This window comes from Aotus nancymaae, unplaced genomic scaffold (genome assembly GCF_030222135.1).
Source record: "Aotus nancymaae isolate 86718 unplaced genomic scaffold, 86718_ANA_hifiasm-v0.15.2.pri h1tg000011l, whole genome shotgun sequence".
Classification (NCBI taxonomy): domain Eukaryota; kingdom Metazoa; phylum Chordata; class Mammalia; order Primates; family Aotidae; genus Aotus; species Aotus nancymaae.
In genome coordinates this window covers 47364068-47388087 of record NW_026988422.1, presented here as the reverse complement: position 1 = coordinate 47388087, position 24020 = coordinate 47364068, and the positions used below count along the sequence as shown (strand labels likewise).

Here is a 24020-nt window from a genome sequence, read left to right as displayed (position 1 = left end):
TATTATTATTATTGTTATTATTATTATTATTATTATTTTAATTTTTCTTTTATTATTATTATTTTTTAAGATGGGGTTTCACCCTGATGGCCAGGCTGGTCTTGAACTCCTGACCTCAGGTGATCCACCCACCTCGGCCTCCCGAAGTGCTAGGATTACAGGCATGAGCCACCGCACCCGGCAAATTATTAAAAAAAAAAAAAAAGATTAATATGTAAGCTGGGCACGGGGGTTCAAGCCTGTAATCCCAGCACTTTGGGAGGCTGAGGCAGGTGGATCGCTTGAAGTCAGGAATTTGAGGCCAGCCTGGCCAACATGGTGAAACCATCTCTACTAAAAATACAAAAATTAGCCAGGCGTGGTGGCTGGCATCTGTAATCCCAGCTACTTGGGAGGCTGAGGCAAGAGAATCACTTGAACCTGGGAGGCGGAGGTTGCAGAGAGCAGAGATCGCGCCATTGCACTCTAGCCCCGGTGACAGAGTGAGACTCCGTCTCAAAACAAAACAAAAGATGAATATGCTACATGCTTATATAGAGACAGTATAGTATAGGAATTAATAACATGGGCTCTAGAATAAGAATGCTTGAATTCAGAAATCAGCTTTACTGCATGTTAGCTGTGCTTTTCTCATCAGTAAAATTGATATAATAGTACTTTTGGGATTGTTATGAGGTTGTCATCATCATTAAAAGTTTCAGTAATATGCTGGATGCGATGGCTCATGCCTATAATCCCAGTGCTTTGGTAGGCCAACGCAGGAGGATTGCTTGTATGCAGAAGTTTGAGACTAGCTGGGGCAACATAGTAAGATGCTGTCTGTATTAAAAAAAATTTTTTTTAAATGTCAGCAGTATAAAAAAGAGCTAGAATCCACAAAAAACAAATAGAATGAAAGAAATGACTGAAATTTAGGTATTTTAATACAAGAGATTCTGGCTCTTAAAAATTCACTTTAAGTTTTTTAAAAAGATGACTAACATTAAGAGGTTGGAGTAATTGTGTTTGGAGTTTTTTGTTTTTTTTTCTTCACTTGTCCCTCTAAGAAGTTGTAGGATGCCACCCCTTCAAGCAGATTTGGAGTTTTAAAACTACATGTTTCAGATATGTTCATAGCCGATTGACTGATGCAGTCAAATGTCGGTTTTCCTGGTCAGCAGATAGCCTTTCATCTGGTAATTGGTAGGCTGAGACTCGTTTCATTTTATGGCTCTACCATCCTGTAGGTCCAAGGAGTGCTCTCCATCCAGCCAGCAGACGGCAAAGAGAAGGTGGAGAATACCCATTCATTATCTCTGAATCCTAGCCTAACTGTGGCATGCATCACTTCCACTGGCAAATACTAGTCACCCACTGGGGCTGAGACAGTCCTTGCTGGGGACTTGGAATCTGTCTTTTTATCTGAATCCCATTGAATGTCCTATACCAAATCCCATTCCAACAAGTTCCAGGTATATTGCACTCTATGGGCTGCTTCTCATTTCCCAAACTGAGCATGGAGATGTTAAAAAATACCCCTACCAACTCTTCACGCCTTTGCTGAGCTCCTGCAGTAGTAAGTAGGAGGACTTACTACTTTCGAGAGTACTTTTGTGAGAGATTTTTTTGAGGTTGCCTACCAACTCAGTTTGGTTCTTTCCAAATTTGGGAGTATTACTGAGAATTCTTGAAATGTGGCTGTGCGCAGTGGCTTATGCCTTTAGTCCCAGCACTTTGGGAGGCCGAGCCAGATGGATCACCTGAGGTCAGGAAGGAGTTCGAGACCAGGTTGGCCAACATGGCGAAACCTCTTATCTACGAAAAGTACAAAACTAGCCGGACATGGTGATGCACACCTGTAATCCCAGATACTTGGGAGGCTGACAGAGGAGAATCACTTGAACCCGGAAGGCAGAGGTTGCAGTGAGTGGAGAACGCATGACTGCACTCCAGCCTGGGCAACAGGGAGATTCTGTCTCAAAAAAAAAAAAAAAAAAAAAACCTTGAAATTTTATTTTTACCTTTCTTTAGTACTGCTTTGGGGAAAGGGATTTTGGCATATGGAAGGAGATTCTGTTGGCTCTGCTATTTAATTTCCAGTTTATTACGCAGCTAGATTAGGGAGGTGACTAGGGGTAGAGATTGTTGGTAGTAGTCCTGATTGGCCTGCTAGAGCTATCTCATGTCTAGTTGAGTTTGACTGAAGGGCTTTTCAGCATTGGGACATTCCTAGTGTGATAGTACCTGAAATCTTTTTCTGTCTAGAACTACAAACATCCATGATAGGTTTAAATTTTTTTGTTTTGGGATAATGTTAGGTTTACAGAAAAGATGCAGAAATAGTAGAGTTCCGGTATACCCTTCACCCAGCCTCCCTAATATTAAGATAACCATGGAACATTTGTCAAAACTAAGAAATTGACATTGGTATAATACTATTAACATGACAGACTTTATTTGAATTTCACCAGGTCTTCCATGAATGTCCTTTTACTAGTCCAGGATTGAATCAAGGATACCATATTGCATTTTGTTATCACATGGTCTTGGTCTCCCCCAATCTGTGATGATCTCTGGGTCTTTCTATGTTTTTCATGATCTTAAAGCTTTTTTTTTTTTTTGAGACAGATTCTCACTCCGTCACCAGGCACCAGGCTGGAGTGCAGTGGCGCGACCTCGGCTCACTGCAACCTCCGCCTCCCGGGTCCAAGCGAGTCTCATGCCTCAGCCTCCCGAGGAGCTGGGACTGCAAGTGTGTGCCACTACTCCTGGGTAATTTTTATATTTTTAGTAGAGATGGGGTTTTACCATGTTGGCCAGGTTTGTCTCAAACTCCTGGCCTCAAGTGACCTGCCTGCCTTGGCCTCCCAAAGTGATAGGATTGCAGGCATGAGCCATCGTGCCTGGCCTGATACTGAAACTTTTGAAGAGTACGGGCCAGGTATTTGTAGAATATTCCTCAAATTGGGTTAGTCTGAGGTTTTCTCATGATTAGACTGGGGTTTTTTATTTGGGGAAGAATACCATAGAGGTGAATGAAATGCCTTTCTTATCACATCATGATAGGAACATGACATATTGGTGATGATGTTACCCTTGATCAGTTGGCTAAAGTGATGTCATCTGAGCTTCCCCACAATGAGGTTACTATCTTTTACCCTTTCCATACTCTATTCTTTGGGTTCAAGTACTAAGTCCAGCCTACACTCAAGGGGAGGAGAATTAAGCTCTACTTTCTAGAGAGGGTTATATCTACCTATATTACTTGAGTTCTGTAAGGAAGATTTGTTCCTTCTCCCTCATTTATTATTTATTGACTCATTTTTGTGAGTATGGACTCAGGAATATTTATTTTATTACTTGGATTGTAATCCAAGAGTATTATTTTTTTTTTTTAAGATGGAGTCAGTCTGTCGGCCAGGCTGGAGTGCAGTGTTGTGACCTTGGCTCACTACAACGTTCACCTCCTGGGTTCAAGTGATTCTCTTGCCTCAGCCTTCCAAGTAGCTGCGATTACAGGCATCAGCCACTGCCCTCAGCTGAGTATTGTTATTTTGTTGTTGAGGTTGTTTTAGATTGGCCAGTGGAGTTCTTGGCTTCTGCGTCTTTTTGTTTTTCCTTTTAAGCTCTTCTTTCTCCAAGGAGCTCAAGGGCATTTTTAATAGCTTAAATCCTAAACCATTCTGGTTGGTATCTAACTGAAAGATAAGAATCTTGGGGGAGTTCACTGAGAACTTTGGGAGGTGAAACTCAGTCATCTCTTGAAACAAATTGAAGTTCATATGCTTTTTTTTTTTGGAGACAGTTTGTCTCTCAGGCTGGAGTGGAGTGGTGAGATCTTGGCTCACTGTAACCTCCGCCTCCCAGATATAAGCACTTCTCCTGTCTCAGCCTCCCATGTAGCTGGCATTATAGGTGGGTGCCACCACACCTGGCTAATTTTTGTATTTTTAGTAGAGACAGGGTTCCACCATGCTGGTGAGGGTGGTCTTGAACTCTGACCTAGGTGATCTGCCTACCTCAGCCTCCCAAAGTGCTGGGATTACAGGCATGAGCCACCATGCCCAGCCCATATGCTCTTTAGAGGTGTATTTTTCATTATAAAATGAAAAATATCTAGGAAAGCACCAGCTCAATTTGGTGTGGCTATAGTTTATTCAGCTTTGAGAGTTATTTAATATTTGTTTTCATGAAGTGTTGCTTTTTTAATTTTTTTTTTTTGAGATGGAGGCTCTCTCACTCTGTCACCCAGGCTGGAGTGCAGTGGCATGATCTCGGCTCACTGCAACCTCTGCCTCCTGGATTCAAGCGATTCTCCTGCCTCAGCCTCCTGAGTAGCTGGGACAACAGGTGTGTGCCACCATGCCCAGCTAATTTTTTGTATTTTTACTAGAAACGGTTTCACCAGGCCAGGATGGTCTTGATCTCTTGACCTCGTGATCCTCTCAGTTCAGCCTCCCAAAGTGCTGGGAGTACAGGCTGAGCCACCGTGCCTGGCCATGTTGGTTTTTTTAGATAATTAACATAAAAATATCCAGGCTGTGCGCTGTGGCTCATGCCTGTAATCCTAGCACGTTGGGAAGCTGAAGTGGGCAGATCATGAGGTCAGGAGTTTGAGACCAGGCTTGCTGATATGGTGACACCCTGTCGCTACTAAAAATACAAAAATTAGCTGGGCGTGGTGGCACACAGTTGTAGTCCCAGCTACTCAGGAGGCTGAGGCAGAAGAATCACTCGAACCCGCGAGGTTGGCAGTGAGCCAACATTGTGCCACTGTACTCCAGCCTGGATGACAGAGAGATATTCCATTTTAAAAAATAAAAAATAAACTGTGTAAGTTTTTGAACAGCTGTAAGAATATAGCTTTTGGCTGGGCGTGGTGGCTCACGCCTGTAATCCCAGCACTTCCGGAGGCCGAGGTGGATGGATCACTTGAGGTCAGGAGTTTGAAACCCGCCTGTCCAACATGGCAAAACCCCGTCTCTACTAAAAATACAAAATTAGCCGGGCATGGTGGTGCATGCCTGTAATCCTATCTACTCTGGAGGCTGAGGCAGGAGAATCACTTGAACCTGGGAGGCGGAGGTTGTAGTGAGCCAAGATCGTGCCACTGCGCTCCAGCCTGGGCAACAAGAGCAAAACTCCATCTAAAAAAAAAAAGAAAAAAGAAAAAGAAAAATAATCATAGATTTTTTTTTGTTTTTTTGAGACGGAGTTTTGCTCTTGTTACCCAGGCTGGAGTGCAATGGCGCGATCTTGGCTCACCGCAACCTCCGCCTCCCGGGTTCAGGCAATTCTCCTGCCTCAGCCTCCTGAGTAGTTGGGATTACAGGCACACGCCACTATGCCCAGCTAATTTTTTGTATTTTTAGTAGAGACGGGGTTTCACCATGTTGACCAGGATGGTCTCGATCTCTTGACCTCGTGATCCATCCGCCTCGGCCTCCCAAAGTGCTGGGATTACAGGCGTGAGCCACTGTGTCCAGCCAGAATCATAGATTTTAAAATGTGGAATGAATTTAAATGACTAAATCAAATGAAATGAAAATTAGAAAGAATTAATATTTGTTGCTTGTTTTCTTTATGCCAAGAATTGTGCCTTCTGCATGCTTGTGCTCTGTGTTCTCATCACCTCTCTCCTGGTGCCTTTCTATCTTGTAAATGTTTTCTTGTCTGTCTCCCAACTTCTTAAAGGTGGCAGGCATGGTTTTCATCCAAATTGCCAGCACTAGGGGTTTTGCTTCTTAAACGTGTGTGTGTGTGTAAGAGAGAGAGAGAGAGAGAGAGAGAGTGTGTGTGTGTGTGTGTGTGTGTGTGTGTGTTGTGCCACATTGGCTGCTTTTTGTCGAGATACTTCACTGCAATATTTATATTGTACTCCAAATTGACAATCTCTGGAAATAATAATATTTAGAAGAAACTAGTAACATTGCCTCCTGGGACAGGAAAGGGACTTGAGGATGGAAATGTTCTAAGATAGTAGTTTGGAGACCTTTTTAATTTTGAACCATGTGACTATGTTAGATATTTAAAAATATAAATACATTATTAAAATATACAGAAACTTACATATTTTTTTTAAAATAGGAAGGGACTTGCTCTGTTGCCCAGGCTAGAGTGCAGAGGTGTGATCATAGCTCACTGTAACCTTGAATTTCTGGGCTCAAGTGCTCCCCCAGGCAGGTGTCATCACACCTGGCTAATTTTTTAAGTGTTTAGAGTGATGAGTCTTACTATGTTTCCCAGGCTTACCTTGAACTCCTGGCTGCAAGTAATCCTCCTGCCTCAGTCTCTCAAAGTGCTGGGATTACAGGCGTCAGTCACCATGCCCGGCCAGATGGAATTCTATATTAAGTTTTAAAAATATTGTAGCAGGCCAGGCATGGTGGCTCATGCCTGTAATCCCAGCACTTCTTTTTTTTTTTGAGATAGAATCTCACTCTGTCACCCACGTTGGAGTGCATTGGCACTATTTCAGCTCACTTCAACCTCTGCCTCCCGTGTTCAAGTGATTCTTATGCTTCATCCTCCAAAGTAGCAGAGATGACAGATGTGTGCCACCACGCCCAGCTAATTTTTGTATTTTTGGTAAAGACTGGGTTTCACCATGTTGGCCAGGCTGGTCTGAAACTCCCAATCACCTGTGGTGATTACAGATGTGAGCTACCACACTCACCCTTGTAATCCAAGCACTTTGGGAGGCCAAGGCACACAGGTCACCTGAGGTTGGGAGTTTGAGACCAGCCTGGCCATCATGGTGAAACCCCATTGCCACTAAAAATACAAAAAAATTAGCCGGGCATGGTGGTGGGCACTGGTAGTCCCAGCTACTCAGGAGGCTGAGGCAGGAAAATTGCTTGAAACCAGGAGGCAAAGGTTGCAGTGAGCCATGGTCATGCCACTGCACTGAAGCCTGGGTGACAGGGCGAGACTTCATCTCAAAAAATAAAGTAAAATAAATTAGATCATTTCACTGGTTTGTTTTCTTATTTTGTTGATGTGTTTAGAATCAGGGATCCTACCATAATTACTGAGCATACATTTTTATAAAGTCTTCTGAGAGTTCCTCTGTGTATCTCATTTTTCCTTTTTATTTTTGAACAAAGAAAGGGAGCAAGAGAGAACAAAAGATCAAAGTACCCCTCCCTTTTATCTTTTTGAGAGAGTTTTGCTCTGTTGCCCCCGCTGGAGTGCAGTGGTGTAATGTCAACTCACTGCAACCTTCACCTCCCAGGTTCTAGTGATCCTTGTGCCTCAGCCTCCTGAGTAGTACAGGAGTATGTCACCACACTTGCATAATTTTTCTGTTTTTCGTAGAGATGGGATTTTACCATGTTGGCCAGGCTGATCTCAAACTCCGGACCTCAAGTGAACTGCCACCTCTGCCTCCCACAGTTACACAGAATTATAGGCGTGAGTCACTGTGCCCAATCCAAAGTTACTCTTTTTAATGTGAATGAAGACCAGGTGCAGTGACTCACACCTGTAATCCCAGCACTTTGGGAGGCCAAGTTGGATCACTTGAACTTGGGAGTTCAAGAGCAGCCTAAGCAACATAATGAGACCTAGTCTCCAGGAAAAAAAATTTAAAAGTTGGCCAGGTATGATGGTGTGTGCCTGTAGTCCCAGCTGCTTGGAAGGCTAAGGCAAGAGGATCCCTTGAGCCTGGAAGGTTGAGGCTGCAGTGAGCTGTGATTGTACCACTGCCTTCCAGCGAGGGCAACAGGACGAGATTCTGTCTCCAAATAAATCAATTAGTTAAATAATGTGAATGAGGCCGGGCGTGGTGGCTCATGCCTGTAATCCCAGTACTTTGGGAGGCTGAGGCAGGCAGATCATGAAGTCAGGAGATAAAGACCATCCTGGCTAATATGGTGAAACCCCATCTCTACTGAAAATACAAAAAATTAACCAAGCGTGGTGGCGCACTATTCAGGAGGCTGAGGCAGGAGAATCACTTGAACCTGGGAGGTGGCGGTTGCAGTGAGGCAAGATTGTGCTACTGCACTCTAGCCTGGGCAACAGAGCAAGACTCCATCTCAAAATAATACTATAATAATAATAATAATAATGTGAATGAAATTTGACTCTTTATATATATATGTAATTTTTTCTTGCTAGCCCATGCTCCAGGTAGAGAAATTTGACATTATTTTTTTAATGGAGTCTTACTCTGTTGCACAGGCTGGAGTGCAGTGGCACCATGTTGGCACACTGCAACCTCTGTCTCCTGGGTTCAAGCAACCTCAGCCTCTGGAGTAGCTGGGATTACAGGTGCCCCACCACTATGCCGAGTTCATTTTTTAATATTTTTAGTAGAGACAGGGTTTCATCATGTTGGCCAGGCTGGTCTCAAACCCCTGACCTCAGGTGATCTGCTCGCCTCGGCCTCCTAAAGTGCTAGGATTGCAGGCCTGAGCCACCTTGCCTGGTTCTAGAAATTTGACTTAAAAAAAAAAAATGTTTCTTAAATCTTTATAGGGGCCTCTTACATTAGGTCAGTACTTGGTGATATACCCAAGACTTTTTGATTATGTCTAATTACTTAGGGTGGTTCTGGCTACATTTACAAAAATTCTGCTGCAAATTGACTTAAATAATCAGAAAATGTTGAAGCTCATAGATATGGTGCAAAAGCATGTTCATTAGTTGGCTTGGGTCCACTTTAGTGTTTCACATCTGAATACTTTTAGTTGGTAGGAGACTGCATCCCCAGCTTCCCCAAAATGTAAGGTTTCTGAACTGGTAAAGGGATGGGATTACTGTGATTGGTTGGTCTAGTCGGGATCTGCGCCTGCAGCTGGGATCAGTCTGGAAATCATATTGATGCCACATGCATGAGTGGGGGGAAGGGGTGGGAAGGAGGACTTTGAAGAGTTCCATCATTTTGTTCATTTGGGGTTTAATTGCCCTTCAGTAAAGTATGTATAACTGACTTTTCCATACCCTATAACTTTTGGGGAATATAATTGTGCTGGATAATGGGCATATGGGCATTTCTTTTACTATTCTCTACTCCATGCAAATTCCTTAATAAAAAGTTTTAAAGAGAAAGAAAAGTAGATCACAAGAAAAATTAAAAGTGAAGGATGATTGCTTATTGTAACCCTTTTCTGGGTTGTTACGTGTTTTTATAATTACACACTGCTTCCTTTCTCTTTTGATACGTAGAATTAACATGTAATTCCTCCTCTAAAGCCTAATAGGCCTATCCCTGAATTAAAGTTGACAGCAGTACTTTGGTACTTATATAGAAGATCAATAGCTTTACATTGGAATGAACACAGATTCACAGGTTTTGAAGTTACAACTTGAATTTCAAACCAGACTCCTACAATATGTTTGCTTAGTAGCTATGAGAACATGGGCAAATTAGGCTCTCTGAGCTTCAATTTCCTTTGTAAAATAGTGATAGTAATACCTGCCTCATAGGGTTAAATGATTAGGATTTAAAAACTGGATAGAAGTTTTGAGCACATAGCCTAGCATTTGTTGAACTCCAATTATGATTACAGTCACACATTGCTTAATAGTGAGAAATGGGTCATTAGGCAGTCTCATCCTGTGAACATCGTAGAGTGTACTGTACTCGCCCAACCTAGATGGTATAGCCTACTACACACCTGGGTACAGTATGACCACTACACACCTGTACAGCATTTTACTCTACTGAATGCTGTAAGCAGTTGTAACACAATGGTAAATATTTACATGTATAAACATAAAAAAGGCATAGTAAAATTATGGTATAAATGATAACAGATGGCATACCTGTAGAGAGCACTTACTATGATATTAACTTTTTCTTTTTTTGTAATAATACTTAGCTTAAAACACAAACACATTATACAGCTGTACAAAAATATTTCCTTCATATATCCTTATTCCATAAGCCTGTTTCTACTCTAATTAGTATTTTATTATTTATTTTACTTTAAAAACTCTTTTGTTAAAAATTAAGAGGCAGGAGGGCAGTGGCTCATTCCTGTAATCTTACCATTTTGGGAGGCTGCAGCAGGAAGATTGCCTGAGCCCAGAGGTTTGAGACCAGTTTAGTCAAAGTAGTGAGACTTTGTTTCTACCAAAAGTATAAAAATTAGCTGAGTGTGGTGGCTTGAGCCTGGGAGGTTGAGGCTGCAGTGACCCATGATGGTGCTACTGCACTGGGTGATGAAACAAGACCCTGCCTCAAAAAAAAAATATATATATATAGACAAACACACACATTAGCCTAGGCGCACATATGGTTCGGATCATCAGTTCTGTGGTCTTCTACTCCATGTCTTGTCCCACTAGAAGGTTTTTAGGAGCAATAACACACATGGAGTTGTCATCTTCTATGAGAACAGTGCCTTCTGGAATCCCTTTGAAGAACTTGCCTGAGGCTGTTTTATAGTTAACTTCCTCTTAATAAGTAGAAAAAGTACACTCTAAAATAACGATTAAAAGTATAGTTGGCCGGGCACGGTGGCTCACGCCTGTAATCCCAGCACTTTGGGAGGTCTAGGCTGGCAGATTACAAGGTCAGGAGTTTGAGACTGGCCAATATGGTGAAATGCTGTCTCTACTAAAAAGTAGCCAGGCATGGTGGCATGTGCCTGTAGTCCCAGCTGAGGCAGGAGAATCGCTGGAACTCAGGAGGAGGAGGTTGCAGTGAGCCGAGATCATGCCACACTACACTCCAGCCTGGATGACAGAGTGAGACTCTGTCTCAAAAAAAAAAAAAAAAAAAAAAAAAATAGTATAGTCTTGCCAGGCGTGGTGACTCATGCCTGTAATCCCAGCACTTTGGGAGGCTGAGGTGAGTGGATCACCTGAGGTCAGGAGTTTGAGACCAGCCTGGCCAACGTGGTGAAACCCTGACTCAAAAATAAGAGTGTAGTATTAGACTTTTAAACCAGTAACATAAACCGGTAGGATAGTCCTTTATTCTCTTTATGAAGTATTACATACTTTACGTAATTGTATGTGCTATACTTTTATATGACTGGCAGTGCAGTAGGTTTGTTTACACTAGCATCACCACAGACACATGAGTAATGCATTGTACCATGAATTTGCAGGGGCCACAATTATATGATGGAAATTTCCCAGCTCCATTACATATATACACACACATATTTTGAGACAGTCTCGCTCTGTCACCGGGGCTGGAGTGCAGTGGTGCAATCACAGTTCCCTGCAGCCTCAGCCTCCCGGGCTCAAGCAATCCCCTGCCTCAGCCTCCTGAGTAGATAGGACTACAGGTATGCATCACCATGCCTGGCTAATATTTGTATTTTTTTTGTGTGTAGAGACAGGGTTTCCTAATGTTGTTTAGGCTAGTTTCAAACTCCTAGACTAAGTGATCTGCCCGCCTCTGCCTCCCAAAGTGCTGGGATTACGCACGTGATTTACTGCACCTGGCCTGCATTGTAATCCATTTCTTTGAGACAGAGTTTCGCTCTTGTTGCCCAGGCTGGAATGCAATGAATGACGCAGTAATCTTGGCTCACTGCAATCTCCGCGGCCCATGTTCAAGTGATTCTCCTGCCTCAGCCTCGCGAGTAGCTGGGATCACAGGTGCCTGCCACCACGCCCAGCTAATTTTTTGTATTTTTAGTAGAGATGGGGTTTTGCCATGTTGGCCAGGCTGGTCTCGAACTCCAGACCTCAGGTGATCCACCCGCCTCGGCCTCCCAAAGTGCTGGGATTACAGGCGTGAGCCACCACAACCTGCCAGTAATCTTAACTATCATAAATGTGGTCTGTTTTTGACCACAATATCCTTATGTGGTGATTTTAAAATGTGAAAGTAGAATCAATTATGCATTCATGTGTTCAGCAACCACTTACTAACAAATAAGAGTCAGGTAATGAGTTCACCAGTAAAACACGACTTCTCAAAAATTGTATTGAGTGAAAAGAGCAAATCGCAAGAAAGATATATATAAATGTGCCATTATTCTAAATTCTTAATGATTGGAGTGAAGTTTTACTTGTGTCTATAATGTTCCATTTCGTTAAACTGTGGCAGATACAGTAAAAAAAGTTAGTATTTGTTAAGTATGGGTAGGACACATTTGGGTGTCTGTTACACTTTTTTCTACACGTACTTTGTACATTTGAAGTACTTCATAATTAAACATTTTAAATTTTGTCTGTTTTTTTTTTGAGAACAGGGTATTGCCCTGTTGTCCTGGGTAGAGTGCAGTGGCATTTTCTTGGCTCATTGCAACCTCCACCTCCCAAGCTCAAGCAATCCTCCCTAGTAGCTGGAACTACAGGTGCACACTACCACGCCTGACTAATTTTTGCATTTTTTTTTTTTTGTAGAGATGGGCTTTAGCTTTGTTGCCCAGGCTGGTCTTGAACTCCTGGGCTCAAACGATCTGCCTGCCCTGGCCTCCCAGTGTGCTGGGATTACAGGAATGAGCCACCGCACCTGGCCAACATTTTTAATTTTTAAATTAATGAAACAGGATAAGGATATGATAGGGAATGACAGGCTATTTCAGGTTGATTGGTGGGGGAGAGACTCTCTCTGTGCAGGTGACATGCTGAGACATGAATAACAGGGAGGAGTCACTCATGCAAAAATGCAGGGAAAGAATACTCCAGGCAAACAGCTATTGATGCAGTCCTGAGGCAGGAGCAAGCCTGTTCAAGGTAAGGCCATTTTCATCTGGTGGGAAAACCACAGAACAGTTGTACTATGCTAGTCACCTCAGCAGCTGTGGAGGTGACTACCCCAGCATTACTGGAAGATGGTCTTTGCATGTCTGAATAGTTAAGTTGAAGGAAGTGCACCGTTTTTAGAGCTACCTGTTGCTTCCACGGAGTTTCTCACGCAGGGCTTACAGACTGATGAGGTCCTATCAAAAGGCTACAGAAGCTGGCTTGAAGGGTCTTAATGGCCAAGTCCAGACACTTTGAGTTTCAAAAAGCAACAAAACAATAGATTATGATACACAGTTTTGAAGAATCATGATTTCTTAGTCATACTCAGAGAAACAGAGAAGGAAAAAAGCTCTTGTTTATAGAAGAATGCCAGCTAAGATAGAAAGAATGATAGAATTAGAAAACCACTCTTTTGCAGATTCCAGTATAATCATTGATTTAGGCAAGGACAATCAATAGATGCTGAACTCTTTTGATGAAAGTTATTGGTGAATAGGATATTGAAAAAATTCCATGTCCTGAAAAACAGAAGGTTGGAGAGATGATATTATGCTGAAATATTTAGGAATGGAGTCATATTTTGTCTGCAGCTAACTCTCATCAAAGCGTTCATTTTTAAAAAGCATGGTGTGTGTTTGTGTGTGTGTGTGTGTGTGTGTGTGTGTGTATGTGTATGTATGTGTGGAGACAGAGAAAGCAAATGTGGAAAGAAGGTAACAGTGAACCTAGGAGGTGAATGGCTCTGTGTGTGTACATTGGACTGTTTTTTCGGCTTTTTGTGTGTGTGCACTTTTAAATGTTGAAAATGAGTGAGCTTCCGGGCAGTGGCTCACATTTGTAATCCCAGCACTTTGGGAGGCCGGGGTGGGTGGATCATGAGGTCAGGAGTTCAAGACCAGCCTGACCAACATGCTGAAACCCTGTCTTTGCTAAAAATACAAAAATTAGCTGGGCATAGTGGTACGTGCTTGTAATCCCAGCTACTCAGGAGGCTGAGGCAAGAGAATTGCTTAAACCTGGGAGGTGGAGGTTGCAGTGACCCGAGATCATGCCACTCCACTGCACTCCAGCCTGGGTGACGGAGCAAAACTCTGTCTCAAAAAAAAAAAAAAAACAAAAACGAAAAGAAAATTAATGAGCTCTGATGCCATCTCCAAAGGAAAATATAAATAAAATAACTGTTGAAAATTAAAAGTTGGGGGGAATGCTTATTTGTTTTAAACCCAAATCCAGCTTACTAATATTTTTTGCTGTTTGATCCCACTACTGAGATCAGCATGGGAGTTTTGACCTGGACACTGGTAATTTTTATATGACATCTTTTTTTTTTTTTTTTTGAGATGGAGTTTTTGCTACTGTTGCCCAGGCTGGAGGCAATGGTGCGATCTCAGCCATTGCACTCCTACCTCAGCCTCCTGAGTTTCTCGGTGTACAGGCATGCACCACCATGCCTGACTAATTTTGTATTTTTAGTCGAGATGGGGTTTCTCCATGTTGGTCAGGCTGGTGTCTAACTCCCAACATCAGGTGATCTGTCCACCTCTGCCTACCAAAGTGCTGGTATTATGGGTGTGAGCCACCATGCCCAGCCATCTTTTTTTTTTTTTTTTTTTTTTAATTGAGACAGAATCTCACTCTGTTGCTCAGGTTGGAGTGCAGTGGCGTGACGTTGGCTTAATGCAACCTCTGTATCCAGCAGTTCTCCTGCCTCAGCCTCCCAAGTAGCTGGGATTACAGGCATGCACCACAACACCCGGCTAATTTTTGTATTTTTAGTATGTACCATGTTGGCCAGGCTGGTCTCGGACTCCTGTGAGCCACCACACCCAGCCTATTACATCTATTAAATATGTACTCTGATACACCAGGCATTGTGCAGAACACATGCCATACATACTTAATCCTCCTAACAGTTCTTGAGTTAGTACTCATTTCTCATTTTAAAGATGAAAAGACAGATGCTTAAGAAGATATCACTAAAGCAACAGAAAAAACATTTCATCTTAAGAATGAAAATGAATTTGTTAGGCTAGAAAGAATATTCATTGATGAAAAAGCACTATAGAAGAATTTATTATAATGTTAATAGGCATGCATGTTTTTCTGGCCTTGAACTTGTCCTCCATACAGCCCACCCTGGAGAGGCAATCTAGTATGGTGGTTTAGAGCATGGTCCCTGAAGCCTGAAGCCAGAATGCCAAGGTTCAAATCCCAGTTCTACCATCGCAAGCTGCTACTGCCTTAGAAGCACTTCTCTGAGATTCTATACTGGGAACCTCTGTTGTATTCATTTCCTATTGCTGCTGTAACAAATTACTACAACCTTAGTTGTTTGAAATAACACAAGTTTATTATCTTACAGTTCCGGAGGTCTGAAGTCCAAAATGGATGTCACTGGGCTAAAATTAAGATGTCAACAGGGCTGCATTTCCATTTAGAGGCTTAGAGGAAAATGTTTTCTTGCTTTTTAGTTTCTAGAGGCCATCCTGTTTCCTTGGTTTGTGGTCTCTGTCTTCAAAACCGGCAACATTGTATCTCTCCATGCCTTTCTTCTGTAGGAACCTCTTCTCTGACTCTTCTGCCTCCCTCTTTCACTTTTAAAGATACTTGTTATTATCTTGGTCCAGGGTGATGACAGATAATCTAGGATAATCTCCCTATTTTAAGGTTAGTCTTAAATTAGGCTGATTAGCAACCTTAATTCTATGTGCAACCTCAATTTTCCTCTGTAACCTAACATAGTCACAGATTCCAGGGATTAAGGCATGAATATTTTTAGGAAACCATTTTTTTTTTTTTTTTGCCTACATATCTATGTTTAAATTCTAAAGTTGTGTAAGGCAGCTGGGGCTGGGAGAAGATTATTCCAAAGTGGAGATCCTTATCAGTGCTGAGGATGACTTGAGTAGAACCAATAACTGGGTTTGAGCTAAAAGGAACTACTGGGTGGTGTATGTACCTGTTTTTAATTCTCTTACTAGCATAAAATATATATAGTAAATCCAGCATTTTTTTTCTTATTTTTTGAGACAGGGTCTCACTTTATTCCCCAGGCTGGAGTACAGCAGCATGATCATGGATCACTGTAGTCTCAACTTCCTGGTCTCAAGCAATCCACCTGCCTCTGCCATCTGAGCAGCTAGGACTACAGACATAGGCCACCATGCCCAGTTAATTAATTTTTTTGTAGAGACGGGAATCTCTCATGTTGCTCAGGCTGATCTCTTAACTCCTGGCCTCATGGAATCCTCCTACGTCAGCCTCCCAAAGTGTTGAAATTACAGATGTGAGTCATTACTCCTGGCAGTAAATTCAGTATTAAAGAGTGATTAAATTAGAAGGCAACTGAGTTTTGATTACATCATAGAAAGGAAATGATTAGAGTACTAGGATACATTTCTATTGTTTGATTCATGCAGGCCCTCAGGAAGATGTTCCTGATTTAATTGCAATTTTAAGGAAGCTTCAAGTTAAATTTTTTTATATATCTCCATTATTAAGCATTAATTTTTAAATTACTATTTTTTTTTTTTTTTACAGAGTTTTACTACCCTTGGATGCTACTATTGATATGGAAAAGATTGAGGAACAGTTTGCTAATCTACACATTGTTAAATGTTCCTCAGGAACCAAAGAGCCCACTTACCTTCTTGGTATAGACACATCGAAGACTGTGCAAGCAGGAAAGGAAAACCTGGTTGCTGTTTTATGTTCTAATGGATCAATCCGAATATATGATAAAGAAAGGTTAAATGTACTACGAGAATTTAGTGGACATCCTGGACTTCTTAATGGAGTCAAATTTGCAAATTCCTGTGACAGTATATATTCAGCATGTACTGATGGCACTGTAAAATGTTGGGATGCTCGAGTAGCCAGAGAAAAACCTGTTCAGCTCTTCAAGGGTTACCCTTCCAATATTTTTATCAGTTTTGATGTTAATTGTAATGATCATATTATTTGTGCTGGTACAGAAAAAGTTGATGATGATGCATTGTTGGTGTTTTGGGATGCAAGGATGAATTCTCAGGATTTATCTACAACTAAAGATCCACTTGGTGCATATTCAGAGACACATAGTGATGATGTCACTCAAGTACGTTTCCATCCCAGCAGTTCCAACATGGTAGTCTCAGGTTCATCTGATGGCCTGGTAAATGTATTTGATATTAATGTTGATAATGAAGAGGATGCACTGGTTACAACCTGTAACTCAGTTTCATCAGTAAGCTGTATTGGTTGGTCTGGGAAAGGTTATAAACAGATTTACTGCATGACACATGATGAAGGATTTTATTGGTGGGATCTTAATCATCTGGATACTGATGAACCATTTACACGTTTGAACATTCAGGATGTGAGAGAAGTAGTTAACATGAAAGAAGATACTTTGGACTATTTGATTGGTGGCCTGTATCATGAAAAGACAGATACATTGCATGTTATTGGAGGAACAAACAAAGGAAGGATTCACTTGATGAACTGTACCACGTCAGGACTGACCCATGTGACTAGCCTTCAGGGAGGGCATGCTGCTACAGTCCGTTCTTTCTGTTGGAATGTGCAAGATGATTCTTTGTTGACTGGAGGAGAAGATGCGCAGTTGTTACTTTGGAAACCTGGAGCTGTAGAGAAGACCTTTACAAGGAAAGAGAGCATGAAAATAGCATCCTCTGTGCGCCAACGAGTACGAGTTCATAGTAATGATTCTTATAAAAGAAGGAAAAAGCAGTGATAATCCATTGGCACTTGGTTTGGTAGGTTTTATAGTTTCAAGTAATCATTCTTTACTATCCATGGTAGACATGTTTAAAGCTTTATGTAAAAACAAGCCAGTTAGCAAACAATCCTGGAAAAATATGGTGAGAATGGTTTAATTCAGGTCTTCACATATTCTAGAAAATTTTAAAGCCTCTAAGTATAAAATCAGTGAGTTAAAAGTAAATTTCTCATTTAAAAAACTCATCTGTTAAGGTAGTAAATGTTGGGTTTAAAGAAATAGCTCTGATAAGAACTTTTTAGAAGGAGATACCTGTTAAAATTAAATAAAACACGTGGTTGGCTGCATTTTTTTAAGCCCAGTTTTTTACATTTTAAATTGTCTTTATTGTGTATAAAGCCAGATCAGACTATATTCTTCATTTGAGGAGCATCTATATGTTTAATATACCTAATATATTTCATTGGAGTATTTAAATGTGAGTATTTTAATGAGTAAATATAATTAAACTTTTTTAGAAATAAAATGATAGGCATCTAAAATCAGAAAAATATGTTTAGTAAATATTTGCATCTTTAATATTAGTAAGTAGTAATCAGTGTTTTGCTGACTGAAAGGATATTATCTTGCTAAATTGAGACTCAAAGTGAAATACAAAAATGAAAATATTGATAATAGGACTTGACTTGGAGGAATTCCTATTCTTCCTGTTTTCCAAACCATAAATCTGAGGATAACCTGGACTTCTCTCCTCGCTCTTCTCCTAACCAGTTTTTCACCACGTCCTGTGCCACTTCACCTCCTAACATCTGTCAGCTATCCTTTTGCCTTTACCTCACCACTTTGACCTTAGAGAAGATGTTCATTATTTCTCATCTGGACTACAAACTCGATCTCTAGTCTGCTTCAGTTCATCCTTCTTGCTCCAACTTCTAGGCTAAACATCAAAAACAGTTCTGGTTGGGGTGGGGAAGTGAGAGGGGAAGAAACAAAAACATCTTATGATGCTTCATGCTGCTTAAAATCTTCAGCACATGGATGTTTTGATGGAATACTACATAAACATTTAGAAACATGAAAAGGGACTTTTTCAGTATTTTTAAAATATAATACAGTGCTATGTAGTAAATGGAGAAACTAGTTTGAAAGATTTCTGGAGAAATCACATTCATAAAACTATTGGAAGTCAAACAATATCAAAACAATAGGGCTTTTTAAAATTAAAAATATTTAAAATTCAAAAGTAATTAATAGTGTTGGAAGATTTGAGTGAGAAAATGTTCCTGAAAGTAGAACAGAAAGAGACAAAGTGAGAGAAAAGATGAAAGCCACAGAAGATAAACATAGGGTCTAAAACCAGACTAACAGTTTTAGAAAGTGAAAAAAGTTAAAAGAATAAAAAAATGAAATGGGGGCAGTGGGTTATTAGAAATAACATAAATGACTGATATGGTTTGTCTGTGTCCCCACCCAAATCTCATCTTGAATTGTAATCCCCATAATCCCCACGTGTCTAGGAAGAGACCTGGTGGGAGGTGATTGGAACATGGGGGTGGTTTCCCCTGTGCTGTTCTCGTGATAGTGGGCAAGTTCTCACAAGATGTGATGGTTTTATAAAGGGCTCTGCCCCCTTCACTCTTCACTGTTTCTCCTGAAGCCTTGTGAAGAAGGTGCTTTGCTTCCCCACTTTGCCTTCCCCCATGATTGTAAGTTTCCTGAGGCCTCCCCAGTCATGCTGAACTCCGAGTCAATTAAACCTCTTTCCTTTATAAAGTACCCAGTCTTGGGCAGTTCTGTATAGTGTGTGAAAACGGACTAATACAGTGGATATTCCAGAACTTCACTCTTTAGATTGAAAGGGATAACAGAGTGTGAAATGTAATGAATGAAAAAGATGCACATCAAGGCATAGCACTGTGAAGTTTCAGAACCTCCAGAGTAATTGGAAAATCCTGCAAGTGTCTGGGGAAAAAACCACTTAGGAACCAATTTACATTTGTGTTAGACTTCTGTGAGCAAATCTGGATGACAAAAGATGGTGGATCAATGACTTCAGAGTTCTGAGGACAGATTCCTATTTGAATTTATACTCTCCAAACTCACTCAGCAAATGGATGGTAAATTTTTTGAGACATCTGTTGTCAAATGACCATTACCTAGTTGCTTTCTGAACCTCAGGAACCAAATTGATATAGCTAACAAATTATCCATTTGTAACCAAACTCTCATTGGCTAAACCCAGGAAATAATAACTCTGTGACCAGGCAGGCTGTCTCCACATGTGAATTAAAAACATTGCAGGCATACAAGATCTCAAACTTTACTCCCATGCCATTTTTTTTCAAAGGCTGCTGAAGGATATACTCCACAGAAATTAAGAGAGTAAATCAAGGAAGAGCAGAGATGGCAAAAATCAGTGAACCAAGATAACAAGCTTTGCAGCACAACTATAGAGTATTCTGTCCAAACTGGAGCAGGACAGAGGATATCGGGGGAGATGTCCAGGGAGAAAAATGAACTTATAGGTTACCCAGTGCATTTGTCCATGAGGAGAATAGTGTAAATAGTAGAAGTGGATTTAACTCACCTCTTAATAGACCCTCAAAAAGATGTATCAGGTTGGTGCAAAAGTAATTTCACCAACCCGTAGAATACTAACCCATAGAATGAGAGAAAGTGTTGGCAAATCATATATTAAGTAAGAAACTTGTATGCAGAACATACGAATAAATCTTAAAATTCAATATTGAAGCTGGGCGCGGTGGCTCACACCTGTAATCCCAGCACTTTGGGAGACTGAGGCGGGCGGATTATGAGGTCAAGAGATCAAGACCATCCTGGCCAACATGGTGAAACCCTGTCTTTAAAAAAAAAAATTGAAAGGACAACCCAATTTTTAAATTGATCAAAGGATCTGAATAGACATTTCTCCAAAGAAGATATACAAATGACCAGTATGCACATGCAGAGATACTGAGTATACTGGTCATTTGTATATCTTATATCAGTAGAGAAATGCAAATCAAACACTGCACCCATTAAGATGGCTGTAATATTAATAAAAATAGTGTCTTCTGAGGATTTGAAGAAATTAGAACCTTTGTACATTGCTGGTGGGAATGTAAAATGATGGAGCTGCTTTGGAAAACAGTCTAGAAGTTCCTCAGGCAATTGTACAGTTGCCATTTGAACTAGCAATTCCACTCCTAGGTATATGCCCAGAAGAAAATGTGTCCACACAAAACTTGTACATGAATGTTTCATAGTAACATTCATCCTAGCTAAAAAGTGGAAACAATCCAAGTGTTCTTCAGTAGATGAATGGATAAACAACGTGGTGTATCCATTCAGTGGACTATTACTCAGCCATAAAAATGAATGATTTTTTTTTTTTTTTTTTTTGAGACAATCTCACTGTCGCTCAGGCTGGAGTGCAGTGATGTGATCTCAGCTCACTGCAACCTCTGCCTCCCAGGTTCAAGCAATTCTTCTACCTCAGGCTCCCAAGTAGTGGTATTACAGGCACGCGCCACCACACCTGGCAAGTTTTTGTATTTTTATTAGAGACAGGATCTCACCATCTTGTCCAAGCTGGTCTCAAACTCCTAACCTCAAGTGATCCACCCGCCTTGGCCTCCCAAAGTGCTGGGATTACAGGCATGAGTCACTAACCCCGGCCCCCAAATACTGATATTAATACATGCTACAACTTGGATGAATCCTGAAAACATGCTAAGTAAAAGTAGCCACAAAAAACCATATATTGAATGATTCCATTTATACAAAATGGCCAAATTAGTGAAATCTATAGAGAAAGAACATGTGTCAGAGGTTACCTTGGGCTGGGAGGAGAGGGAAGGATGGGATGATTGGTGGGTGACAGCTAAAGAGTTTGAGATTTTTTTGGGGGGGAGGTTCTAAAAGTGACTGTGATGATAATTACACAACTATGAATATACTAGCAATCACTGAATTGTACACTTCAAATAAATGAATTGTGTAGTATGTGATTTCTATCTCAGTAAAAGCTGTTGCCAAAAACAAAAAAGATACCAAATAGGAAACAAAAGCCAGGGCAGCTACCTTTTTTTTTTTTTTTTTTTTTTGAGGCAGAGTCTTGCTCTGTCGCCCAGGCTAGAGTATAGTGGCGTGGTCTCGACTCACTGCAACTTCTGCTTCCCAGGTTCAAGCAGTTCCCTGCTTCAGCCCCCCAAGTAGCTGGGATTACAGGTGCCCACCACCACACCCAGCTAATTTTTGTATTTTTCATAGAGATGGGGTTTCACCATCTTGGCCAGGCAGGTCTTGAACTCCTGACCTCGTGATCCACACACCTTGGCCCCAAAGTGCTGAGGTTATAGGCATGAGCCACCGTGCTTGGCCCAGGGCAGCTATCTTAATTATTTATAAGGCTGATGTAATGTTGATCCCCAAACCAGATAAAAATGAAAATAGTTCCATTTTGCTTATCAATATGTATTCACAGTTAAAAATATTCAGTGACCAGGCCGGGCGTGGTGGCCCTTGCTGGTAATCCCAGCACTTTGGAAGGCCGAGGTGAACAGATCACGAGGTCAGGACTTTGAGACCAGCCTGACCAACATGGTGAAACCCCATCTCTACTGAAAACACAAAAATTAGCTGGGCATGGTGGCAGCTGCCTGTAATCCTGGCTACCCAGGAGACGGAGGCAGGAGGATCACTTGAACCCGGGAGGCTGAGGTTGCAGTGAGCTGAGGTCACAAGACTCAGTCTAAAAAAAAAAAAAAAAAAAAAAAATTCAGTGACCAAAAAAAACGTGACCAAGTAGATTTTGTCTGAGGAATACCAGCATGACTCAAAATAGGAAAATCTGTGATAATAATGGACAAAGGGAAAAAAAATCAAAATTAATTGATACAGAGAAACATGGGAAAGTTTCACAACTATTTATGAAAATAAACATAAAGTTAGCAATAGAATACGTGTGTCTGTATGTGTGTGTGTGTGTGTAAGAGACAGGGTTTCGCTCTGTTGCCCAGGAGTTGAGTGGTGTGATCTTGCCTCACTGCAACCTCTACCTCGTGGGTTCAAGCAATTCTCCTGCCTCAGCCTCCTGAGTAGCTGGGATTACAGGTGTGCGCCACCACACCTTGCCAAGTTAATACAGTACTTTAACATGGTGAAAGTTTATGTAATAAAAACCTATAGTAGGGACCGGGTGTGCTGGCTCACACCTGTAATCCCAGCACTTTAGAAGGCCAAGGCAGGCAGACTGCTTCAGCCCAGGAGTTTGAGACCAGCCTAGGCAACATAGCAAAATCCTGTCTCTACAAAAATTAAAAATAGATATACAAAAAGTTAGCTAGGCATGTTGGCGTGTTCCTGTAGTCCCAGTTACTTGGGAGGCTCAGGTGGGAGGCGCCAGTGAGCCATGATTTCGCCGCTGCACTCCAGCCAGGATGACAGAGTGAGACTGTGTCTCAAAACAAAAACCCAAACCTACAGTAACCATTATACTTAGTGACGAAACGTTAGATTAAATGCGTTCCTTTTGAGTCCACGAGTCACTGAGGAGGCTTATCATCATAGCATGGATCCTGGTTAATACTGTAAGAAAAACAATTACAGTGTCTAAGGATTGGAAGAGAAGAGAAAACAAAACCTCTCCTTTGCCAATGATACCTACCTAAAAAATTCAACAATCAACAAACAATTCTAACTCCTAAGAGATTCGGCAAGGTCGCCAGTATAAATAAGATCAGCCAATGAAAATCCAAAGCATAGAATTTCACAATAGGTACGAAAATGTAAAACGTCAAGGAATTAACCAAGGATACACTAGGTCTATTTGAAGAAAGCTTTAAAACTCTAATGAAGACAGAAAATGATCTAAGGAGCATTCTGTGCTTCCAATGAGATGACAATATTATAAAAGTGAACATTCTAAATTTAATGTGAAAAAGCAGATTACATTAATCCCAATCAAAATTCCAGTTGGATTTTTTGATGAACTCAAGTTTACTTCAAAATTTGTATGGAAGAATGAGGTCCATAAAGAAGTGAACTTAGAAAAGAGAAATGAGGCCGGGCGTGGTGGCTCACCCCTGTAATCCCAGCACTTTGGGAGGCCGAGACAGGCGGATCACGAGGTCAGGAGTTCGAGACCAGCCTGGCCAACATGGTGAAACTCCGTCACTACTAAAAATACAAAAATAAGCTGGGTGTGGTGGCACGTGCCTGTAGTGCCAGCTACTTGGGAGGCTGAGGCAGGAGAATTACTTGAACCAGGGAGGTGGAGGTTACAGTGAACCAAGATCGTGCCGCTGTACTCTAGCATAGGCAACAGAGCAAGACTCCATCTCAGAAAAAAAAAAGATCTGGTCACTGGAAAATCCTATCTTCTTTAAAAAAACTTGAAGATTAGCTGGGCCTGGTGGCTCACGACTGTAATCCCAGCACTTTGGGAGGCTGAGGTGGGTGGATCACGAGGTCAGGAGTTCAAGACCAGGCTGGCCAAGATGGTGAAACCTCGTCTCTACTAAAAATACAAAAAATTAGTGGATCATGGTGGCAGACACCTGTAATCCCAGCTACTCAGAAGGCTGACACAGGAGAATCGCTTGAACTTGGTGAGGGGAGTACGGCGGCGAGGGGTGGAGGTTGCAGTGAGCTGAGATAG

At 41.3% G+C, this 24020-nt stretch overlaps 1 protein-coding gene across 7 annotated transcripts in view; it reads left to right on the top strand.

Moving 5' to 3' along the window:
* WDR89 (WD repeat domain 89) overlaps positions 1-24020 on the top strand; it is a 106686-nt gene that overhangs the window by 77850 nt on the left and 4816 nt on the right. For 5 of the 7 annotated variants that reach the window (XM_064374916.1, XM_064374917.1, XM_064374920.1 and 2 more), the window contains 2 exons: positions 2608-2751; positions 16180-17396. In XM_064374916.1, coding sequence (XP_064230986.1) covers positions 2699-2751; positions 16180-17374 — 1248 coding nt within the window. In that variant the 5' untranslated portion in view covers positions 2608-2698 and the 3' untranslated portion in view covers positions 17375-17396. Of the gene's footprint in view, positions 1-2607; positions 2752-16179; positions 19136-24020 lie in introns of those variants that run through there. The other 2 variants (XM_064374922.1, XM_064374923.1) reach the window with 2 other exon arrangements.